The sequence below is a fragment of the Conger conger genome, chromosome 2, assembly GCF_963514075.1.
Source record: "Conger conger chromosome 2, fConCon1.1, whole genome shotgun sequence".
Classification (NCBI taxonomy): Eukaryota; Metazoa; Chordata; class Actinopteri; order Anguilliformes; family Congridae; genus Conger; species Conger conger.
In genome coordinates, this window is record NC_083761.1 from 59161518 (window position 1) to 59184869 (window position 23352).

Genomic DNA, 23352 nt, shown 5'->3' on the forward strand with positions numbered 1-23352 from the left:
AAGAGGGATGACTGGATCCAAGGGCCTTTAATCAATCTTGCGATGCCTGCTTTTATTTTATTTTTTAAATGTGAATTAATTTCCTCACAGGATAGTGAATAGGTTTAACAACTTCTACAACTTCTGGTGACAGGAAAATGTTAGTTTGTGGAATACTAGGCCAGGACTGGGCCGGTGTGTTTTTTTGTTGTTGCATTCATTCCATTTTTAATGGTGCAATTTTCATTCACTATGGTAACAGGATATACCATTTGAAAGCGTTAAGACTCACGGTTCTATCTGTATAACCTATCTTAAGATGCCATTGTTTTGGCGACAAAAGTTCTTTATTTTCTAACAAAACGAGTGTGGGGGACCTTGTCTTCTCTGCATTTTGGATATCCATATGCACTAAATAGGGTAATGTCATTGCCCTTTTCACTGCAAGGGTCCAGCAAACCAAATGCATAATAATGTGCAATTCTAAAAACGTCAGTCAGTGCTAACTTGGAGAAACGTATATCCATTGAGGAATTATTATTGTTGTCCATTTTGCCATTGCATACTTCTACAAAACTACTTGTACATATGAATGCTCTTACCTACGTTTTGTATAGGCTCTCTGGAACAAGAAGAGCCCATGTACAAACTTCTCTGACCAGCATCAGTAATCCTGTTGAACAGTAAATGTGTGATCCCTATCTGTGAGCAAAAAATGCAATATAACTTGGACCTGTAACCAGCTAGTGGTATGATAATGAACAACGCATTTTATGAGAAGCATTGTAGTTAATGACATTACATTTCCAATGTGTATGGTTTGTTAGGCTTTCATGAAACAACGCAATTTCTTTGCGTGTGTAATGAAACGGTAGTTGATAGGGGTTGGGTATTTGACAAAAACATCAATCAATGGACCTCAATTAATATATTAGTAAACAATATATTATTGTGATTACTGTACTTATTTTTTATGATCTTCTCGAGCTGTTGCTGTCTGAGAATAGCTGCAAGGAGAGGGAGAGGTAGGGGGAAGTCCGGACACTTTTTTTTCAGGAAGCAAAATGCAGTATTTTACATGTCATAAGATCCATAACATAATTTAGTTTCCATGGGTCCTTTTGGACTCTCCAAATGTCTTTTTTTAGAAAACTGTCTAGACATAGCTTAAAAAAACAGAATGCTCATTTTTGGTGATATTGTCCATTTGAAAGGAGATTTGTCCAGTATTTTTGCTTTGGCTGCATCGTTTTTCTAAGTGCACCAGGGACCGTCACTATATCCACTCAAAAGCAGAAAATGTTTTCAGTGAGACTGTGTGCTTCTGTAACTTTGATTTAGTCATACTTCAGAGCCATTCTTGGAAAACAAAACCCCAAAGGGCTACCTTTGAAGACATCAGGATTATGCCAGTAGTCAAAAGGGTTCAAGAATAGTAGGCATTTTATTTTTGGGATGCCATTTTCGAGCTTATGTTAAGAAAAGGGGTGATACTTAAAGGTAGAATAGGTAAGATTTTTGTGGTAAAACATTGTAAATCCCTTCCTGTCATTGAAAAAGCCTCACTGACATGTTGACTCACCCGCTGTCTGTGTTTATAGTTCTTAAATTCAGGTTTCAAAATATGCAGTTGATGGCCCGATACTTTACCAAAACATTGCATTTAAAATTGGTTCTAATTGCCACAGCCAATGGCATTTCAACATCAGCACGTTTACAGAGAAGGGGGAGGGATAAACAGTGTTGTGGTGTTTGTTGCTGCTATTCCTCCCTTGACCATTAGAAGTCCAAAATTACCTATTGTACCTTCAAGGGATTAAGGAATAGGTCAACATTTTCAATCAAAAACATTTAGAAATCAGTTGTTACCTTTGTATTAATCCTTACATTGATTAAGTCATTTGGCTTACTATAGTCAAATATCGACTATACTTAAATCTGTCCCAAACAAAAAAAAACAAATACTGTTGGATCTATATTTCAGTCCTGTTAAAGGCATATTTTGTTTGAAATAACAATGCTAAGCCATATCTATGATGGAAATCTGTCTTTGCACACTTTTGTCAAATTCATGCTCCTTTACCTGTATTTAAAATGTTCTGAAATGTGTTTGGGATGTCTATGGATGGGGGACTTTTTTCAGTGAGGGGATTGGTGGTTGTGCCTACAGAGTCTGTGGTTTGGGATCAGATTTCATTGGAGTGTTTGTTGTTAACTAGCTGCTGCAGTGTGGGAGCAAATACAGCAAAGCGAAAAGACAAGCTGACAGAGCATGAGTTAACCTTTAAATTGCTTTTCCTCTGTGGTAACAGTTCCCCAAGGGGATGAAAGCAATACTGGTGTTGGTGTGTTATATTTTTCTTTTTATATGTCCCACAACTTATGGAGCTCATGGTATCTTGCATTTTTCTTGTTCCGGTTTGGTGAGATTCATTGATATACAATACATTTCTTTAAAAGTTACAGAATGATGCAAGCTAAGGCAGGTGACCTTCTCCTCTGTAAAGCCTTTCTGCTACAACAAAGTTGACTGGAGTAGGCGAGCCTTGTAAGGAGGCAAGAGCCCTGGGCAAGTGCCTCTACAGTCTGTTAGTACAAGCAGCCTCCTCCTCTACAGCCCTCATCACAGAAGCCATGAATAATCCTTCTTATGAAATTAGTCATGTTTTGGGTATATCACTTAATGGGTTTGTGATATGAGTGATCTAGCTTTTGCTCTCCACTCTTGGCTTTCGCGCAAGCATTTTCTCTCCATTTTCCTCCCATATCTTCTCGAACAGAAGAAGGAACAGTTTGCCTAAGTGCTTCTGATTTAATGTTTGTGGCCTGCAGGTGAGAGTGGTATAGGTAGAAATATAGATGCGTGTAATCATCACTGAAGTGAGATGTACAGTAGAAGGAGAGAGGAGCAGGTTGCAAGTGTGAAGTGTGATCAGGAAATCTGAGCCATTAAATTGGCTCTGGACAGCAACGGGGCTGACAGAGCCAACAATTAAACTGCTCATCTCTGTGCCTGTGGTGACATAAAAACTGCCATTTTGTTCAATTTTCTTTTTGGTGCAGGTGAAATATGTAGAGTTGAAACCAATTAGTTCCATTTAGACAAGCGGAATAAATTAACAACTTTCATTATGTCAAAATGACATTCAGTTCAGCTGAGGACTATCTAACACAGACTAGAAGCATCCCATTATGTGATGAATATTGTACACTTGGTTCCAGCTCCCAAATGTTTGAGCTGTCTGTGTGCATTTACCAGCTGTTATTCTTCACAGCATCTGGATAGAAGAGATGCTGAAAAACCATACTCTGAATCCAATGACAGATTCCAGTTGTATAGTGGGGTGTAAAAATTTGGGCATCCCTGGTTTAAATGTCTGTTGCAATGAATCTGCATGTGATCGAATACAACTCTGAATGGTAAAATGAGACCTTTCTACAAATTTTAAAGCATAAAATTTTATTTTATTTTTTTACTGTTTACAAAAAAAAAAAAAAAAAAAAAGGTCCAGTGCAAAGGTTTGGGCACCCTTTTGGATTATTCTTTGTTACTTTTTAAAAAGATGATTGCTAAGGCCCAGACCCAGTTGATTTACTCGTTATGGCTTCAATGAGTCAGGTGAGTATAATTTCAGGGCTGAACGTTTTATTCTGTAGTAAATCCATGCCTTCTAAAGTATCCAACTGCAGTGGCTGTTCTGTCTGGCATTAACAATCATGGGTTCCTCTAAACAGTTGCCAAGGATTTCAGAATGAAGATGGTTCATTTCCACCAAAAAGGAGAAGGATACAAAAACTATTTCAATGTTTCATACTACCTATTTCCACTGTCAGAAACATTATTAGAACATCTGAGGATAAATGGAACAGTTGAAGTCAAGGCAAAGTCTGGAAGACCAAGAAAGATTTCAGATAGAATGGCCTGAGGCCTTTGTGAGAAATGCTCAGAAGAGCCCACACATCACTGCCAAAGAGCTGCAAAAAAGAGTAGCAAACATAGGTCTAGCTGTTCACAGGACAACAATACAACATACTTTAAGCAACAAAGACCTACATGGCAGAGGTGACTCAACACAAAATTAAGCATCTGAAGTATGCAAAAGAAAACATTTAGAAGCCTGAAGCCTTTTGGAACAATGTGCTTTGGACTGACAAAACCAAAATTGAACTTTTTGGCCACCACCAAAGAAAGTATGTGGAGAGAAAAAATGGTGAAGCCTTTGTAGAGAAGAACACCTTGCCAACTGTGAAGCATGGAGGGGGATCCATTATGCTTTGGGGGTGTGTGGCAGCTGCTGGCACATGAAATGTTGTGCGAGTGGAAGTTAAAATGGATTCCACCAAATAAGAAATTCTAGAGGCTAATGTTCAAAGGTCAGTCCAGACATTGAAGTTTAAGAGTGCTTGGGTATTCCAGCAAGATAATGATCCAAAGCATACCTCGAAATCAACCATGAAGTACCTCCAGGAAAGACAGATGAAGGTTTTGGAATGGCCACAACAGTCCCCAGGCTTGAATGTTATTGAAAATTTTAGGAACGATCTCAAACATGGCATACATGAAAGGAGGCCAAATAATATTTCTGAGCTAGATGTGCTCTGCCAGGAAGAATGGGGAAAAATTCCAACAGCGAGAATTGAAAGACTGTAGCTGGCTACAGGAATTGTTTACAAGTTGCCCGAGGAGGAGTTACAAAGTACTAACTGACAGGGTTCCCAAACTTTGGCAAAGGGCCCTTTCCATTTTTTATTATTTTGAAACTAAAAAATGTAAATAAAAGAATCTTGTTTTAAAATTAGAAGAAATGTGTCATGTTTGCTTCTGTTCACTTAGATATTAATGGTAAAATGCTTTTTGACCAGGGGTGCCAAAATTTTATCACAGTACTGTATGTACAGTATCTCCATGAAGAACAATCACTCTCTTTTTGGGGGTGTGGTGTATAATTGTTGATTTTTGGTTTTGTCTGACAGATTAATAAGTAATTAAACTGTGCCATACAATTCACCATGTCTTTATCAAGCCTCAAGACATTCATTCAATTTATTTGTCACCACTATCAGACTTGGTGTCTATGCTGCTGGAGCTGGAGGTGTGATTAGTATGTGCTTGCTACACCCACGGACATGCTGGCTTGCTGAGCAGAGCTGGGAGGTCAAGAGCCAGTCTGTTTCCCATGTGAATACATTATGTAGAGTAACATGGGACATCATACAGCACAGTCCACAAATATTTGGACAATGATACAATTCTGGTTGTTTTGGCTCTGTACTCTAGCACAGTGGATTTGAAATTAAACAATTTTCAGCCCTTTTTATACATGTTAGGCCATCATGAGGTGGAAAAATTATTTTAAATTGAGACATAGTTTAAAATGTCCAGTAATCGATTGCAAAGGATTTGCAACCTATACAAAATATTATAACTTAATTTACAATTATGTTAATATGTTAAATTACCTTTGGCCTCATAAAATGCTGTGCCAAAACAACTAAAATTGTGTCACTCTCCAAATACTTGAAGGACTACAATGTACTCTCCTGTCTACATGAGTGTTAACCAATAGATTCAGGCCTTTATGTGATGGTAAGCAACTAGCTCTGCCTGTGTAACACAGTGTAACACCCTCTGCCTATGACCCAGTGCAAAAACATCATGTAGCCTGAGCCATGTCATTGCATTTAGCACAAAAATACATAAATGTTTTTTCAGATGCTGTGTGGCTTCCCTTCATTGTGGACCTTGTGTCGACAGAATATGTGCCCAACATGAGACAGGCATGATAGAGATGGAGCCATGAAATAGAAAGCTAGCCTAAAGCTGCAGCCCGGCAGCATGTGGGATGAATGTAGCAAGCAGTGCTATGACTGATAAGAGGGCCTGCCTCACAGACCTGTGTAGGAGTCAGAATAGAATGCCAAGATTGGCGAGGGAGCACTGAGATGTGAGGCATGATGTCACCCACTGAAGGAGAAGGAAATGAAGCTCTGTCTTCTGGAATGTCACTGGCAACATCATCCGTGGGCATGGGGGGGGAGGCATCGTGTGGTGACTCAGAGGAAAGGAGGAAGGGACCTGTGGTGGACCACAGAAGCACCATAACATCTCCAGCAGGCAAAGTCTCCTCAACTCCAATCAGAGATTTTTTGGGTGAACATTACCCATTAAAACGGCAGCAGAGAATTCGATGCAGCAGGATACAACATATTGCGTTTGGACAGCCTGTTGAAGGGCTAGGCCATTTTTCTGCCAGAGGGGAAGACATTTAGTCAGTGAGGTAAAAACAAGTGAGCTGTGTGGGGAAAATGCTCAGTGATGTGTCAGGGAATAGCAGCAGGTCCTGACACACCGCCTCAGTTTCAGCTATTTGTGCCAAGAAGAAGGAGCGATGCAGATATATATTCATCACAACACAAAGGGCAAAGGCAGCTCTCAATACGTCATACTGTAAGACTAGTCCAAAAAACATCCACCATGCTGGAACACAGTCAGTTGGAAATGGTACTGATGCTATGAGGAAGAAAAATTAAAATAATATTTTTAAAGCAAATATATATATATTTATATATATATATATATATATATATATATATATATATATATATATATATATATATATAGTATACCTGTGAAAAATGTAAAAACAAAATCTGATATAGTCCAAAGCTGTAGCAAAACATTCACTGTTCACAATACAGGAGACAATCAAAAATAAATAATATTAATAGCAGTGTTTTCGCAACATTCATTCAGTAGCGGCGGACCGTCGCTACAAGATTTTCACCACCGCTGCGAGCAAGTGCATGAAATTATCCAATTTCTCATCAATAATCTGGATGTCATCGTTACTGTGTGCAGTCCTGCTCTGACAAGCACGCAATTGCGCACACGCCCAGTCCTGCTTACAACTTTCTGAAACTAGCTAGAAACTAGTCCCGGACCAGTTACTATAGATACAACATCACTAAAGCAACAGTGCAAGTTAACTATACCAAGAATCAAAATACAAATTCAAAGTACATATAAGTATTTATAGTGCCATGAAATAATAGAATAGCCTATACCCTCTATTATAGCATACTTGTCACACTGAATGGTTTAAAATCTTTTGACAAAATTTTAAATTGTACGAACCCTGTCTGGGAAATGCTGTATTTCCTTTACACAAGACATAATGGGAAATTTGTCATCCATAAAGTTCAATTTTCAACTCATTGGTCTATAGAGAATTATCACATTATCAGGATCATCCAGTTGCTTTTTTGCGAATGTGAGATGAGCATTGATATTTCTCTTGGTAAGCTGTGTTTTCCACCTGCAGTTCTTTGGATGTTTGAGATCTTTTGTGACTTCCTAGATGAGTTGTCGCTGCATCCTCGAAAAAAATGTGGTTCTAAGTGTTCTCCATTTGGAGATAATAGCTCTCACTATGTTCAGTCCCAGAGCCTTAGAAATTACTTGACCCTTTTATGGACTAATTATATGGGTTCTTGATAACGTTGTGATTAAATGGATGAAATAATCATTTTAGAGCTGTTTAAAACGGTTATTTAGTCTAAATAACTGAATCCATTCAGCATGACATATATGCAATAATATAGGAAGTTGGAAAAAGGGCAAGTACTTTTTCATGTCCTTAAAATATAGCCTAAAACCATAAGGACACATTAACCTTAATTTGTACAAAAGGTGGGATAGGAGCGGAACCAAAATCCAGTCTGAAGAGGTTCAGATCGTACTTCAGTTGCATTTTATCATGTCCAGCTTTCCCTGAAGTGTTTCTTATTTTAGTGTTTTTTAAATTTATTCCAATGATAAATCTACAGAACTAATATACTGTATAATTGTGTAATTAAATGAGAATGAGATGCTTTTTATTTTTTACTTAAAAATAAAACAACAGCCCATATTTAGAAGAACTAAAGACATCCATAAGGAATCACTTTTAAATTATGTTTGTATATTATTAATATATTATTATATATACACTTTAATGCAAAAGTATTGGGACAGTTATGTAAAACCAGTTTCCACTGTACTAATTAAATTAGTATTTTCAAGTTAACAATGGCATTCACAATGCCATGCGATAAGACACATCCCCCCCCCATTCCAAGTAAGCACAAATATTGGGACACAGTAATTTTAATTGCATACCCCTACATTTGATAACTGCATACCCCTACACTGGACATCACTAGGTTCATGATGTGAGCCTTTGAGCTGCGCTGCCAGGCTTTTACCCCTGCCTCTTTTAATTGGTATACACATGCTGGAGTTTCGGACTTCAGTTTCCCTTTGACAATGTGACAAGCATGTTCAATGGGGTTTAAATCTGGTGACTGACTGTGCCACGTCAAACACTTCCACCTTTCTTCTTGTTAAGCTCCTTGGTTATGTCTGGAAGATACCCAGCATCTTCTCAATGGGTCACAGACTTGAAATACAAAGGATTTGCAAACAAGTAGTAAATGTTTTTTTTATTTTTTTATTTCACATTATGATCATTTGACTTTTTATGCACTTTTATTTATTGTGAATATACAAGTCCTGGCCGTGATAAATCCCCTCATGCTTTATCGACCTCTCAGTTTGAAAGTCCTTTCCTGCATTAGACTTAGGATTTAAGCTCTGCATTCTATATAACTTTTCATTCATTGCTTTGTGTGAGTCACTGGATTCTTTTAAATCACATCTTTTTAAAACAACCTATTCTAATGTAAATGATCATTGTCAAAGGTGTCCAGCAACTATAATATATTTTATTTTACCCAGAATTATCAGGATTCAGGTATTCAGCATTTTCTAGATTTTACACCAGTCCATCCCTTCTCAAACATATACATTTTTCCTCCTCCTCTTTATATTATTGGTCCACAGAGCTTATGAGTTCAGCCTATTGGACAAATGCTTTTTAGATACGGCACAGAAAGAAAAAAAGGGCCACGCCAGAGGCCAGAAACGTCCCAACCAGTTTTTAGAATAACAAATACAAGTAGACAAGCAAGGTATTGGGCAGATGTGAAAAGAGACAGGTTGCCAGTGGGTCATCTAACTGAGCATGCTTGTTGTTTTTATAATATTTTCAAGGTGAAAAGCCTGCATAGTATGCCTTTAATAATAGGTTGCACCACTTTTAGCAGCAATTGTAATTGTAACCAAACTTTTTGGGCTCACTTCACATCCTACCACAGCATCTCAATAGGGTGATTTGGTAGTTTATTCATTTTTTTGATTAAATAAAACCATTGTATAAATATCTGAAACCATTCAGTCTGACAGATATATAATAGAGGAAATGAACAATTCAGCAAATGAAACAGCAGGAACATGGAACAGCAGGGTATACCACATTTTGTAGCACTGAAGATAAAAAATTACATTTTGACACATGCCTTTATTCCATATGTTTGCTCACATATGGAATTACTAGTTTTTGAATGCAAAGTTTATGAAAGTCCAATTACAGTGTACATCACTCCCAGCTGGGCATTATAAGGCTACAAATTTCAAATGCAACTACAGGATCCGAAAATTAATTCTAGCATATGATCACTCTGAATTACTTGCAAATGCTAAACATGTTTTAGAATTTACACTTTGTGGCACTACATGCAAAAACACTACTTTTGGATTCTGTTTTATTTAATCCTTGATCTTATTTAGTTATTGATCTTAATTAAATCTCTTTTTACATTCTGATCTGGATATTTTTAAAATGAATATTATTTTTACTCAGAATATTCTATATATAACCACTGTATATAACCCATCCTTGAGAGGTGCCTTCAGAAGGAGGTTAACAATCCTTCAGTGAATGATTTCACACATCCATCTGAAATATCTTGAGAGTAAGTTGAGGTTTTCAAGGGGAAATCTAAGACGAGTTTCAGAGGCATCACTTTGTGTAAAGTCAGCTTATGCATCCTTCACAGGAAATAATCGCATGCACATGCAAGAGGAAGCAAAAGTGGTAGAAAAATGGGGCAGTGGGAGGTGTTATCAGAAGTATGAGTTACATTAAGTATTTATTGACCACGGTTCACATTTCCCCCTAGGCTGCTTGACTGCTGGTTGTAGGTTTCTCTGTGGTGTCATCTATGGGAGGTGATGAAGCCATTATTCTCACAACCAACACAAATTATTTCCAGGTCACTGTACAACCAGCATTGTACCAGATAGAAAACACTGTGAATTTCCCCCCTTTTCAGCATACTAAAGAGGAACATTGCCCTTTATATACAGTAGGACCTACTGTGCTTCCCCCACTTACCCGTAATTCACACATGAACATCCACATATTAATATACAATTCATAATGTTCAAGATATTTAACTGTACCATATACTTGCTCATGTTGGGGTGACAGGGTTATTGGTAGCCTTTAAAGCAATTGTGTCGCTACGAATGTTAAAATCAAACCTACCTGAGGAAGATCACTAAAATATATTGCATTCAGGGGCTGAAATATTTGACCACCACTTTATTGAATAAATTATTTTGTTAAGATAGCAGCACAACAAAGTTGAATAACGTCTTTTACTCTGCAATCTAAGGTTGCGTTGCAAGCTAGTTTTTTTTTTTTTTTTGCCCATCACTTCACCCACACACTTTTGTTCAACATGTAGAGGGCCTATTAAGCAGTGATGGGAAGTTTTAAATGTCATTATGCCAACTGTCAATCTTCCTTACAAATTTATAAAAGCCTGGTTGATAGAGAATGCAGACCTTTTCACAGTCTATATAATGCAGTGAAGTAATACATTTGGTATTGACATTTGTTGTATGTCCCCTCTTGAAGCCATTTGCAGCTACTGACTGTCTATGTATAGAAAACGCAATATGTACACAGATATTAATTGGAAAATATACAGTATTTTACCTAGGCCTATAGTGCTGCCTTGCCATGGGCTGGAAGGCATTGCTACATAAACATTTGCGTACAAGGACATTTGTAATGGTAAAAACTAGGTTGAAAGTGGCAGAGCATTAATTTGGGTTGTGTATTTCCAGCTTTAGACAGGAATCACATGCTCCTGCAGTGTTTGAGATGGTGGCCTCATAGCAGAAGGCAAAGCACTATTTATAGTTTTGAGAGCAGGTCACCCTGGATAGCGGTGCGGTGGTTCAGGTTGCTATTGTGTTCCCATACACTATTTCGAAGGGACATATACCCATCAGTGTAAAATATTTGCATTGAACATGAATCTTTTCAGTCCCATGGGAGGTTGGTGGTATAAATGACATTAACCTCCATTGCATTTGACACAGGTTAGTATCACTTGAGCTGCAGCATTTTACATTCTCTGGTGCACTGACCCAGCATGCTGAATGTTCATTTGTCTGTTTGCCTTCTTCTCACAGAATGTGGTAGTATGATAGATTTGTGAAATTGCTTATTGTTCTCCCTCTACATTGAAACACTTCACTTCACCAATTTAAAACATTGATTTGCCTTGCAACACAAATACCTTCTGCAGGATTCTGTTTGATCACTTAATGACACAAACTGGGTCATTTTGATGGTTCTCCTATGGATATAAAGAAGGGATTTGAAAATGTTCTACAAGAAAACAGTACGCTCTCTTTGAGCTACAAGCACAGAAGACAATCTATACTGTGCATTTAATATCTAGCAAATTACACTCTTCTCATTCTTACATCAGGGCATAGCTAAGTATAGCTAAGGAGGTAAGAGCGGTTGTTGTTTGTGGTTGAGTAAGACCCCTAACCCCCAATTGCTGCCAATGAGCTGATTGGTGCCTTGCATAGCAGTGTGTGTGTGTGTCTGTGTGTGTGTGTGTGTGTGTGTCTGTGTGTGTGAATGAGAGGCATTAATTGTAAAGTGCTTTGGACAAATGCAGTCCATTTGCCATTTACCATCTGGGCATACAAAAATGTCTTGCATTGAAGGATACTTGCATTATACTGCATACCAGGGTGCCATACCTGGAGCCTGGGGGGGGGGGGGGGAGGGGGGTGTCCTTAGTTTAGATACACAAACTGGCTTTATCCCCCTCTGGTCCTGATCTGCTCCAAATGCCATGCTGAACGAGCAGACTTACTGAGTGCTGTTGTGTTTTTTTGTAGATGGGCAAATGGGAGAACAAGTCCTTGACCTTGAAGTATCCGGTCTGGCCCCGCTTCAACTCCTTCGGTGACGCGGAGACAGACGACAACCACCTGAGCATCGTGACTCTGGAGGAGAAGCCCTTCGTCATTGTGGAGAACGTGGAGCGCCTAACAGGCACTTGCATGAGGAACTCTGTGCCCTGCCGCAAACACATCAAAGAGTGAGTCCTCCCTCCCCCACTGCACTCTCTTAAACACCCTTATAGGGATGCATTGCTCCCTCTTGACTATTTTGGTGCTGCATTCAGCAGTTTTGTGCTTCGCATTCCCAAGTTAGCCTTAGGAAGTTTTCTGTGCTGCAAATTTCCAAAACATGAAACAACTTACCTGAAAGAACAACATTTGATCTAAAATTCATCCCTTCTAATAACTCACAGGTCACCTACTTCAGGCAATGGGGTCTACAATCTATTTTTGACAAGCAGTTCTTACATGATTTTACAGTGTGATAATATAAGATAGCTAGAGACCTGTGGGATATTTATGAGATTAGCGGCACTGAGACACGTTGGCACACTTGTCCACTTACACATGGGCCAGTACTTCCCATTCCATTACTCCAACATCAAAATTCCTACTGGAGCATCCATTGTGCCTACTCAGATAGTGATAGTGACAAAAGTGGACCACGGCTGAAACCTCCATAAAAAACACATTTCACATTGGAGGACTTAAATGATTTATCTGCCACTTGGAAGAAGAATGTTGTCTGGAGACTATTTACCCAACTTTCAAAGTGTTTGAGAAGCAAGATACTGTATATTTTCAATTCAATATCTGTATCATGTAAAGTTGTTCCCAATAAGTATCTGGTCTCAAAAGGCATGTCAACCGAAATTATATCACATGTTTTCATTATAGTACTTTAGTAGGCATACAATCCCTGGACAGTATATAATAGCAAGGGCTAAAGCATTAATTGTTGAAGAGGTTAGCACATTTGTTAATAATGCTTTTGATGATATTGGATTCTATGCAGTAGAAATATCTGTGCTCTATATAGGATTCTGCCATGCAGAATGCAGATGATGTGATTAGGTAAGAATACATATAGCTAGTCCCTTGGCCTGAGGATAATCATGTTAGTGTATGACACAGGGAATTGCAGGACAAAGTTTTGCTTTGTCCTACTGGGACTGGGTAGTATTCAGAAAGAACATTTGAGAACTTCATGACTGGACATCTTGCCATTCGCCTGAGTAGTCACATGGAGCAGTAGCTCTCTAATTAGCCTGAACTTTCCAGGAACTGAACAGTGTTCTCTCATTGCTGTCAATAACATAAATGCACCTGTACAGTTTGAATTCATCTCTATAGTTCTCATTAGATTCAGTGATATGTAGTAATCAAACACATAGGGCTCTATCTTGTACTCAAATGTAACGTTTTTTTTGTAACCCAAAATGCCAGTGTTATTGCTAGTTTCAGAGACACAATTGTCCTTTTTCTAACCAGTGCCTTCTGTTTTAAAATATCAAATGACTTGTTTGGTCTTTAAATGAGGTGGGACCATAGTAATTATCAGCGTATTCCTGTTTTCATGCAGCTAAAAGCATTAGAGTTTTGACCAACTAAAACTTGGTCTTAAATTTCATTGCTTTTATAATGGCATAATTCTTGAAATGTACCTACATAGGCTAATGTGTAATGTGCTTTCACCCTACTGTCTGTTACACATGCAAAGACACAACTGAACATCAGACGTAGGTCAAATACATATTTGAAATATTTAATATACATGGAATTCATACAAATATTTTTATTTTAGTTATTTGGGGGAAAAATTGTATTTACAAATAAAAGTATTTGATTATTTGATGTATTTGGAAATACACTTATTTGAAAGCCACTGAGAAGCAAATATTTGAAAGAATGTATGTACAATTATTAAGTATTTGATTTTGTGGATGTATTGCAAATACTCTCAGTACAAAACATAATGGCATAATTCAATTGATTCTACACAAGGGATTCTACACAATTTTAAATGACTGTTATAAATTGCAATGTAGCCTTTCACCAACTGCAGCGTTTCCAACACAGGAAAAGTCTCTGCCCGGTAAATTGATATTTGGTCTTGCAGTTACTGCAGTCTGATAGATTTAGAAACCTTGGTATCCCACAAATTGATTCTTATATAAACTCTTAAATATAGACCTGCAATTCACATATAGTTTGTCAACTGTTTGTTTTACTGTACAGTCTGTTTTCTTTGAAATACAAAAACACTGAAAGGGGACACTTTTTCAATAGAAAATTGCTTCTTTCACAGTTCATTGTGTAAATGGTGTAGGAGAGAGATGAGCATTCTAACAATAAATGTTTAAAATAAAGCTTTATCTCAAGCCTGAAAGTGTATCAGTACATTTCACAGAAGCACATTTTCAATTTTCTGTGCCAATGGAAATTTAGCCTATGAATTCGTAATCAGTTACATATTGATAATAACTTTGAATTGGCCTCTTTTACAATTATTTAATGGGGGTGAAAAGCAGATTTGGGAAAATGCTTTGCAGTTGTGTTCTTCAGATTGCTCCATGGATTGAGACTTGTGATGGGAGGGTTACCCAACTACCGTTGCTAGTTTGTCATGGACCCCAGCATACACAACAACACATAAAAATTACTTTTGATATATGTGATATTACGATAAAATGAGCAGAAGTCAATGTTTACAAATAGTCACACAAAGTGCCATGTAAAACATTACATAAATATTTTAAGCCTACGAGGAATGACTGTGCATTCATGTTGAAAAGTAGTCTACTGGCTGGTTGATATGGTCAGAATTCTAAATTCTGTAAATGTATCAGGAGGTGTCAAGAAATTCTGATACCTCCTGATGCATGGTATTTACAATTCCGATTATATCAACTTGAGTGATTTACACACTGCTTGGACAAATTGTAAATTTGTATTAAATTACTTTATAAATGGCTTTCTTGACCCAACGGTATACATATTTCTGTGAATATTGGCAGCTGATAAGTTGTAAAGATGCATGCTAAGATGTTTCCCAAGAACCTGCTTTTCAGCGTTGGCTTGGTTTACAAATGGGAAATCCAGAATGGTCTAGTATTCTGATATGTGGTGAAGTGATTGCAGTATGTTTTTTTTTTTTTTTTCAGATATTCAGCATTATGCCAAGATAATACCATAAATGGGGATGATTTTGGCCAGGATAATCATGGCACGAAATTTGTATACTGTCCCATCCCTAATTGAGACCAGATAAAACTCTGGGATAAGTTTGATTAAAGAATTTATGAAGCTATATGAGAAGTTCTAACATAGGAGTGAGGTGCTGCTGTCATGAGGCACATTTTATGTGCCTTCATTTTGTTTACCATGGCGATGATGCATTGTATACTGCATAAACTAGGCTGCAGGCACATGCTAGGATTTTGGCAGCCTTTAATAAAATAAGAAACTTTATTGCCCTGTAAATAGAGTGATGTGCTTCCTCACTTGGGGAGACATAAGAACATGTGCAATTAAGGCGTTGCAGATTGGCTGCTGTCTTTATGAGGTGTTTGAAATCTCAAGCCAACAGCAATTTTTTGACATTAGTTGGCTTCAGACAGAGAAACAGAGAGACTGGAGGCAAGCCATTTTTTCATTGTAATTAAGAAATTGTTCAAAGCAGTTATTTCCTCCCTCAAACAGAACATTTCAAGGAAGCTTATAAATGGAACATGATCATTTTTAGTGAAAGGAGTTAAATATATCATTGAAGTGTGTATGCTTTGATTATTTAATGAATTTTGGAACCAAATCTTATAGCATTTGGGATTACAGCAGTGCAGTTTAAACTTATGCACTCTCGAAGTAATTTAAGCACTATTTTGTCCTTAAAATAGCTACAGTAATTTAGATAGCATTCACATTAGACACTTTTATAGGCACCCTTGATAAATGTGCAGAAAAATAACACAATAATAAACAAAAACATAAATGAATTTTTCACATGAACTTCATAATGTGATAAGGCCCTTAATGCCCTTCTCGGATGCTAAACATTTTCGATCCACAATCTACAAACCTTTTCTCACAGATGCAACATGGAATTCAATAATAAACTGTTTCTATGACAGTTCTTTCAGAATGCCAAAAGCCAATTTGTCTTTTACAGTGTTTTCCCATTGGCAATAGTGTACAGTGGGGTAAAAAAATGTGGGCACCCCTGGTTTAAATGTCTGTTACAATGAATCTGTATGTGATCGAAAGCAAACCTGAGCTCTAAACGGTACAGAGTTAAACATGAGCCCTTTCTGCAAATTTTGAAGCAAGATTATGAGGGCCCTGTGCAAAAGTTTGGAACCATTTTGGATTATTCATTGTTACTGTGGGCCAGTACTTTTGGCAGCTATACATGCCCAGGCCATAACATCCCAACAACCATGTTTCACAGATGAGGTGGTATGCTTTGTTTCTTGGGCAGTTCCTTCCACCATACTTTGCGCTTGCCCCAATTCTGATATAAATTAATTTTTAATAAGTTATCTCATCTGTCTTGTGGACAGATGAGATATAAACATCTGTGAACCCATGTGTCCCAACATTATGGTGCCCTGAAATGGGGGGGACTATGTATAAACATCGCTGTAATTTCTACATGGTGAAACCAAAATGTATAAAGCTATCCTTTAATTAAAGATGAGAATGTGCACTGTTAATTGTGTAATCCCAAATCTGAAATTGTGGCAAATCAGAAGCAAATAAAGACATAATGGGTATTTGTCCCAAGCATTATGGAGGACTCTGTATGTGTTTATGTCTGTCTTTGAAATGCACATTATCCCATGGCAAATTGAGGAACCATAAAGTGTAAGAGAATCCCTCTAGTCTCATAATTTGCCGGGGGACCCCCCTCCGGTCTGTCTCTTGGAATACATTTTTGGTTATTTCCAAAGGGTGGGATGTCTGGCATGGTATACCAAGCACACTACATGGTAAAATTCTTCTCAGTATCTGCTGTTATTGCTCAGCCAGGGCTGTACTGTAGCTGCCTTCAGTACCTGTTTGTTTGTAGTGTGTTTTCCCTTCAGTCTTCAACAAGTTATGTTGGGGTCCATTACCAAGCTGCAATGTGAAGCAGAGTCCAAAGTGTTTTGAGCCATTTGCTTGTATCTGTGCAAATATTTCTGTATACTTCAGAATTCATCGTCAATTCTATACCTTTTGCTCCACGAAAATTCATATATGGATCACCCAATATGGATATAAATACCCCCACAATAAAGCTGACAGTCTACCCTTTAACCTTGTATTAGCAGAGCCAGAACAACATAGATCATGTCAATGTCCCAATATTTTTGCTTTTAACTGTATATGCAAATATAGGATTTGTTTAACAGTTTGTAATGGCTTAGTCAGTGTCAACTTTTGCACTTTATTGTACGTCTCTCTGGATAACAGTGTCCGCCAAATGACTGTAATGTTACTCAGCGACTAGTTTTAGATGACAGCATTGTTCACCTAATTAAAAGGCTTACCTCATTTACTAGCCTGAAATTCATACTTTGTATTTGACAGCAACACCACTGCAGAGGGAACGTACATCAAAAAATGTTGCAAAGGCTTTTGCATTGATATCCTGAAGAAGATCGCCAGGAATGTGAAGTTTACCTATGACCTCTACCTGGTAACCAATGGCAAGCATGGAAAGAAGATCAACAATGTTTGGAATGGCTTGGTGGGAGAGGTGAGGCCAACTGAGTAACCTACGGTTCCCTTCATATATTAGGCCTGTACCTTAAGTGCTCATGGTGCTCCGAACTCTTTCCACAGGTGGTGTACAAGAAAGCAATCATGGCTGTGGGATCACTGACAATTAATGAGGAACGTTCTGAGGCCATCGATTTCTCTGTTCCCTTCGTGGAAACAGGCATTAGTGTTATGGTTTCAAGAAGCAATGGCACCGTCTCTCCGTCTGCTTTTCTAGGTAAATATCGAGGGGGAAATTTATTTGAGAGAAAAAACGTTCAGCACAATTGGAGAAGCACAAAGCTTTAATTTTGCTTGATGACACGATTGCTCCAAGGAATACAAAAGCTTTGTACAGAGCACAGCACTCTGTGACGTTAAACGTGTTTGTAGCCTACTCATTAGCATTATATCAATAGTCTGTTCCACGATATTTGATAGTTTTGCATCAACAAACAATGTAATTAACATAAGGTTGATAATTACATGGCTTGATCAGTGAAACCCCAGTAATGGCCCTATGCCAGATCCACATTTACTTCCCAGCATAAAAGTGCTCTAATCCCCCTCAGATTGTCTGTAATCAGATGCGTTGGCAGGAGCAGTGCGCAGGGATATTAGTTGCTGACTTTGTCCCATTCTTCCTCCTCTCTGCAGAGCCCTTCAGCGCTTCTGTGTGGGTGATGATGTTTGTGATGCTGCTTATTGTGACTGCTATAGCTGTCTTCCTCTTTGAGTATGTCAGCCCTCTGGGATTCAACAGAAACCTTGCACAAGGCAGAGGTGAGCCAGAACTTGTGACAGCCTTAACCGACGTACACTTGTGGCTTTATACTCAAAGACTTTGGGATGTGTCAGATGCCATAAGAACCCTGCAGCTGGTTGTGCATTGTGTGCATCTGTTTTGAAACTACAGTGTCTCTTGGGGAGACATGGTTATGAAGCATTACCCCATCAGTAGATTAATTTAAGGTGATAAAATATTCAGAGTGAGACATTTTAGTAGGTCTTTAACAAAATGTCAGGGCTCACAAATTATCTGCATAGCTGAGATGTGAACACCTACCCCTACTGAACATGGTTGATTTTTTTTCTGTCCAATATTATTCATAAAGTTGCACTGCTCTGACTCATCATAACATTTCTGACTTTTGTGACATCATCATTCCAAAACAGAGACACCGCTTGAAGCACACAGCACCATCACTGAACACCATCACAATATGCAAATTTGATGCTAAAAATTACTGTGGTATACCCAGGGCCACCATGGACATATTTTCATTTGTACTGTAATACAGAAGTACAGCCATACAGATCCAAGCAGGCAGAAGAAAACAAATACAATATAATAGAATAAACAATAAAAGCACATTACATTTGTTTTACACAGGATTAAATTAAATTATTTAGATTTTATGGATTTTTTCATTTGAAAGCTGAATGAAAGTCATAGTCACATTCACATTTTATTTATTCTTGTACAAAAATCCATAACATGACACCTCGTGGTTACAAATACATTCTGAACACATGTATTGTATTATACGTATTATTGTCTTCATGGTACCGTCTGAACAAGTAGACACTTGACACTTGGGCACTTTCTACTAAATTAATTTAGAGCAGATACATGATTATAACTGAAAAATAAGGAATGCATCTGAATACTGTACAAAATGTTCTTTCACTTTCTGAATAATACACCATTGGTGAAAATAGATTTAATATAAGGTGATCAATTGTCTGATCAATTGTCTGACTGCACTGTCTGACCCACAGTGTATTGGGATTAGGAAATTAACAAACATTTTCAACCAAACCTCTAGACCTTTTATGAAGACTTTTTCCATTATTTTCATTTTCATCTATTTTTCTGTTTAAACTATCTCTACAGACCCCCATGGACCCTCCTTCACAATTGGAAAAGCAATATGGTTACTGTGGGGCCTGGTTTTCAATAATTCTGTGCCTGTTCAGAACCCCAGAGGGACCACCAGTAAATTCATTGTGTCTGTGTGGGCCTTCTTTGCTGTAATCTTCTTGGCCAGCTACACTGCCAACCTGGCTGCCTTCATGATCCAGGAAGAGTTTGTTGACCAGGTCACTGGACTTAGTGACAAAAAGGTCAGTTCTTTTGTGTTTTTATGTCTGTTTATTTATTATGTTAATGCATTTGTTCAACTGAAAATACTTTTTATCAGATGTATTGCATTTTGTTGGGAGTATGAATTATATTCAGTAAAATCTTAGTTGGTTTTGTGTGAGTACATTTGTGCTGTGAACAGGAAGTCCAGTCATGTAGAGTAAATGATACTGTGGCAGAGCTGTTACAGGACTCAACCAAAATGACAAGTGCCTACAAAGATTTAAATAATAAAAGACTATGATTAAAAGGGCATTGGAAATACCTTTTACCCTTGTCTTCAAATGGAACAGTGTCGGGTTATTCAGGGTTTCTGTACTTCTTGTCTGAAGTTTGTAAAGCTTGGCTAAGCAATTAGATCACAGACCAGAAGTCAACGCCTGCACAGGACTGGCTGACTAACGTACAAGGAGAAACGTATGAAAAATGTATGACTAATTCCAAATACTGTTGTGTAGCATTTTTACAGGCTGTTGTGCAATGGAGTCTCTTGAAAGATATTCCAAAGTGTGTGCACAGAACTTACGATTAGCATACATTTACACCCCTAAAATACCTTGTATGGACCACGGAATTCAATTCCAGGCAATTTAAAGATATTGCCTAGAAAAGATAAAAAAATATTGTGTAGCCTACACATGATCTGATTTTAAAAAAATGTTTTATTGTTGGTTATTCTGTTCTGTTATTATTTATTGTTACAAAATGGATGAGGAAAAGCTGAATGTCCTGGTGGAGAAATATAAAGAGCCACAGAAATGGCTTTATAAAGACAACATTGAAAAATATGGTATTTGGAGCCCCATCATAGCTTCCAATAAGTAGCCGATTTCAATGTGCCAAACGAACATATACACATAGGTTGTTGCCTACTTTTGTTAATATAGGCTAGATAGAATACATATACTACACCACATGGGACTGAAAAAAAAAACGATTGGAGGCAGTGTAAAATATGGTGCGGCGTCCTCCATGCCGTATACACACAGGAGCCATGCTGCATGCCGTGTTAAATGGGGATAAGCAGTGGAATGTCAGGGTCGGGGAAGACTAAAGCCTGGGAAGATATTGCTGTTGCTGTAAACTTTGCCTTGAGTTCCACGTACTGTACTCTGAAACAGGTAAAACAAAAGTGATTTGACATTAAATTTGAGGCAAGGTCATGAAATTATAGGAGATGTTGCTGTCTGGAATTATCCCAGAGGGTGATATGTTTTTACAGTAGTGAAAGCAGTGGAATGTCAGGCTAGTTAAAAACAAACATATTTAATTTTTGGCTACGTTCACACCTGCATTTTTAGTTTTAGTTTCTGCTACCTTGACCTGTCCATACTCGAATGCGTTCTATGTTTTTCAAAACGTTTCATTGACAGCAGATTTGAGTTCCATGTAGCAATTTGTCGCTTGCCAAGTATTTGCGACTTGTCTCCTCCATCTGCATTTAAGTGTGATCGGCAGCCTTAATATAGAGATTAAATATTTTTAGTATAAAGATTTTTATTGTAAAACAAATAAACTGGTGAGTATCGCCAACGGAACTCTACGTCATTTATTTATGATGCAAGGAGAATGATCCTACGGGAATGTTTTGAAAACCAGTCCTGGGTAAAACCTGTTAAGGGTTTTTGAAATGTTTCAGATCCTACTGCTATCCTAAGGTCTAAAAGCTTATTCCTTATATATCCTTTTTGCATATAAGAGTGTACCTTTTTTGATAAGAAATGTCCCCAATATATCGAGTGGGAAGACATTTATCTCTTATGCAACTTTTTAATGACCATATTCATCACTTCTGTTTGTCCCACTGTCATTTTCTCATACCTCAAAAGAAATTTCCCCAATACTTTATCTCATGTGCCCCTCCGGTTGGGAATTTCCACCATCTCAATATACGAGTGGAAAAACACTAACTTTTTTGTATTTTTTTAAGGAATCTATTCATCACTGGTATCTGTTTCAATTTCATAGTCTCTCCTTGACTTCCTCCACACCTTGACCTCATGCAAGCCAGAAGTTAGTGCCTGCCACCATCTCAATACACTCTTCAGGTGCCCCTTTTTGTGGCGCCTTAAGGGATCTACAAAAGAAATCCAGCTAATAGCTGAGTGTAATTCATCATTTAACTCCTCCACTGTTAGTCCTTTGAATCTATCCGATAAATTATTTGTGCTATAATCAGGAAGGCCCTTGAAGCCTCTTAATTTTCTTTCGGTATTGACATCCCTTCCGTTTTCCTTATCTCTCCTACATTTTTCCATCTCCTCATACTCTTTGATCTCCCAATTATCTTCATTGTTTTCCTCATCCTGTTGCTTTAACCAGGCCTTGTGCTCCTCCCCTGTAGGAGCAAGCCCACACGTGTCAACTAAGTATGTTATCACATCTACGGTTTCCTTGAACGCCAAACTCCCTGGGTCACCAATTTCCCGTTCAGCATGTTCAGCATCTTCCACGGTCATGCTAGAACACATTCTACGCATGGCCTCAGTCAGACCTTTAGCCTTGCTCTCTAAAACCCTAAATCTAAGTCCTCTGACTTCAGACTCCTCAGTGCCCATAAACGGTTGTACATTTATCTTGAACCACATATTTTTCCTCTTACGGGCGTTCTTGCTACCACCTCGATGGCGTGTGCGAGGGGTTAACAATGCATTCCTTCCTAACCCATCTTCTGTCAATCTCTCATCAGGCGGGCCTAGGGCCGGGTCCTCGACACTACCTTCCAGGGGTTTTAAAGTAAAATGTGTTCGAAACCCCTGCTACAGAGGATGTTGTTTCCCAGTTTTCGACACTGGATGAACACAGTGGTGACGGAAAACACCTGAACATGTTCTGGAGTTGCACGGGAGTGTGTTGCACAGACTCAGAAGGCAGTGTCTGGGCAGATGGACTTGCAAGCGTCACCAAACACATCGTTCAGTCTTTGACAATGCACTCTCTCCAAAGCGATGTGCCAAATCTTAGAGCAATAAATGTAAATTTAATGGAAAGATAGGTCAGCCATAGCAAGGGAGCCTAAGCTATGACTTATTACAACCTTGTGTGTTCATTCCTGCACAGAATACAAACAGCTGAGGTCACTCGTGAAGTCCGTTCAGATCCGAATAAAAAACTGACATCTGAAATCTTTGATAAATCTCACATTATTTGTGTAAATGCATTTTCAATTTATTTACAGTCAAATATGTATGTTAAATGAGGCCCATTGTATATACATATGAATCTACTGCACACATTTTAGCACAACTGGCAATGTACAAGTGTACATATTAAAACATACACAGTGGCATTTTACCCATAAATCAATTTGCTTATATTATATGTGTTTTAGTATGCCATAGTGCCTTTTGAAGTTTTAAATATCTCAGAGGAGAGGCTTTTATGTTTG

The 23352-nt window shown here is 38.0% G+C and overlaps 1 protein-coding gene across 1 annotated transcript in view; it reads left to right on the forward strand.

The window, feature by feature from the left end:
* LOC133119730 (glutamate receptor ionotropic, NMDA 2A-like) overlaps nt 1–23352 on the forward strand; it is a 126614-nt gene that overhangs the window by 89137 nt on the left and 14125 nt on the right. Inside the window, exons 4-8 of the mRNA XM_061230097.1 lie at nt 12071–12273; nt 17648–17816; nt 17903–18056; nt 18476–18601; nt 19716–19945. Coding sequence (XP_061086081.1) covers nt 12071–12273; nt 17648–17816; nt 17903–18056; nt 18476–18601; nt 19716–19945 — 882 coding nt within the window. The remainder of the gene's footprint in view (nt 1–12070; nt 12274–17647; nt 17817–17902; nt 18057–18475; nt 18602–19715; nt 19946–23352) is intronic.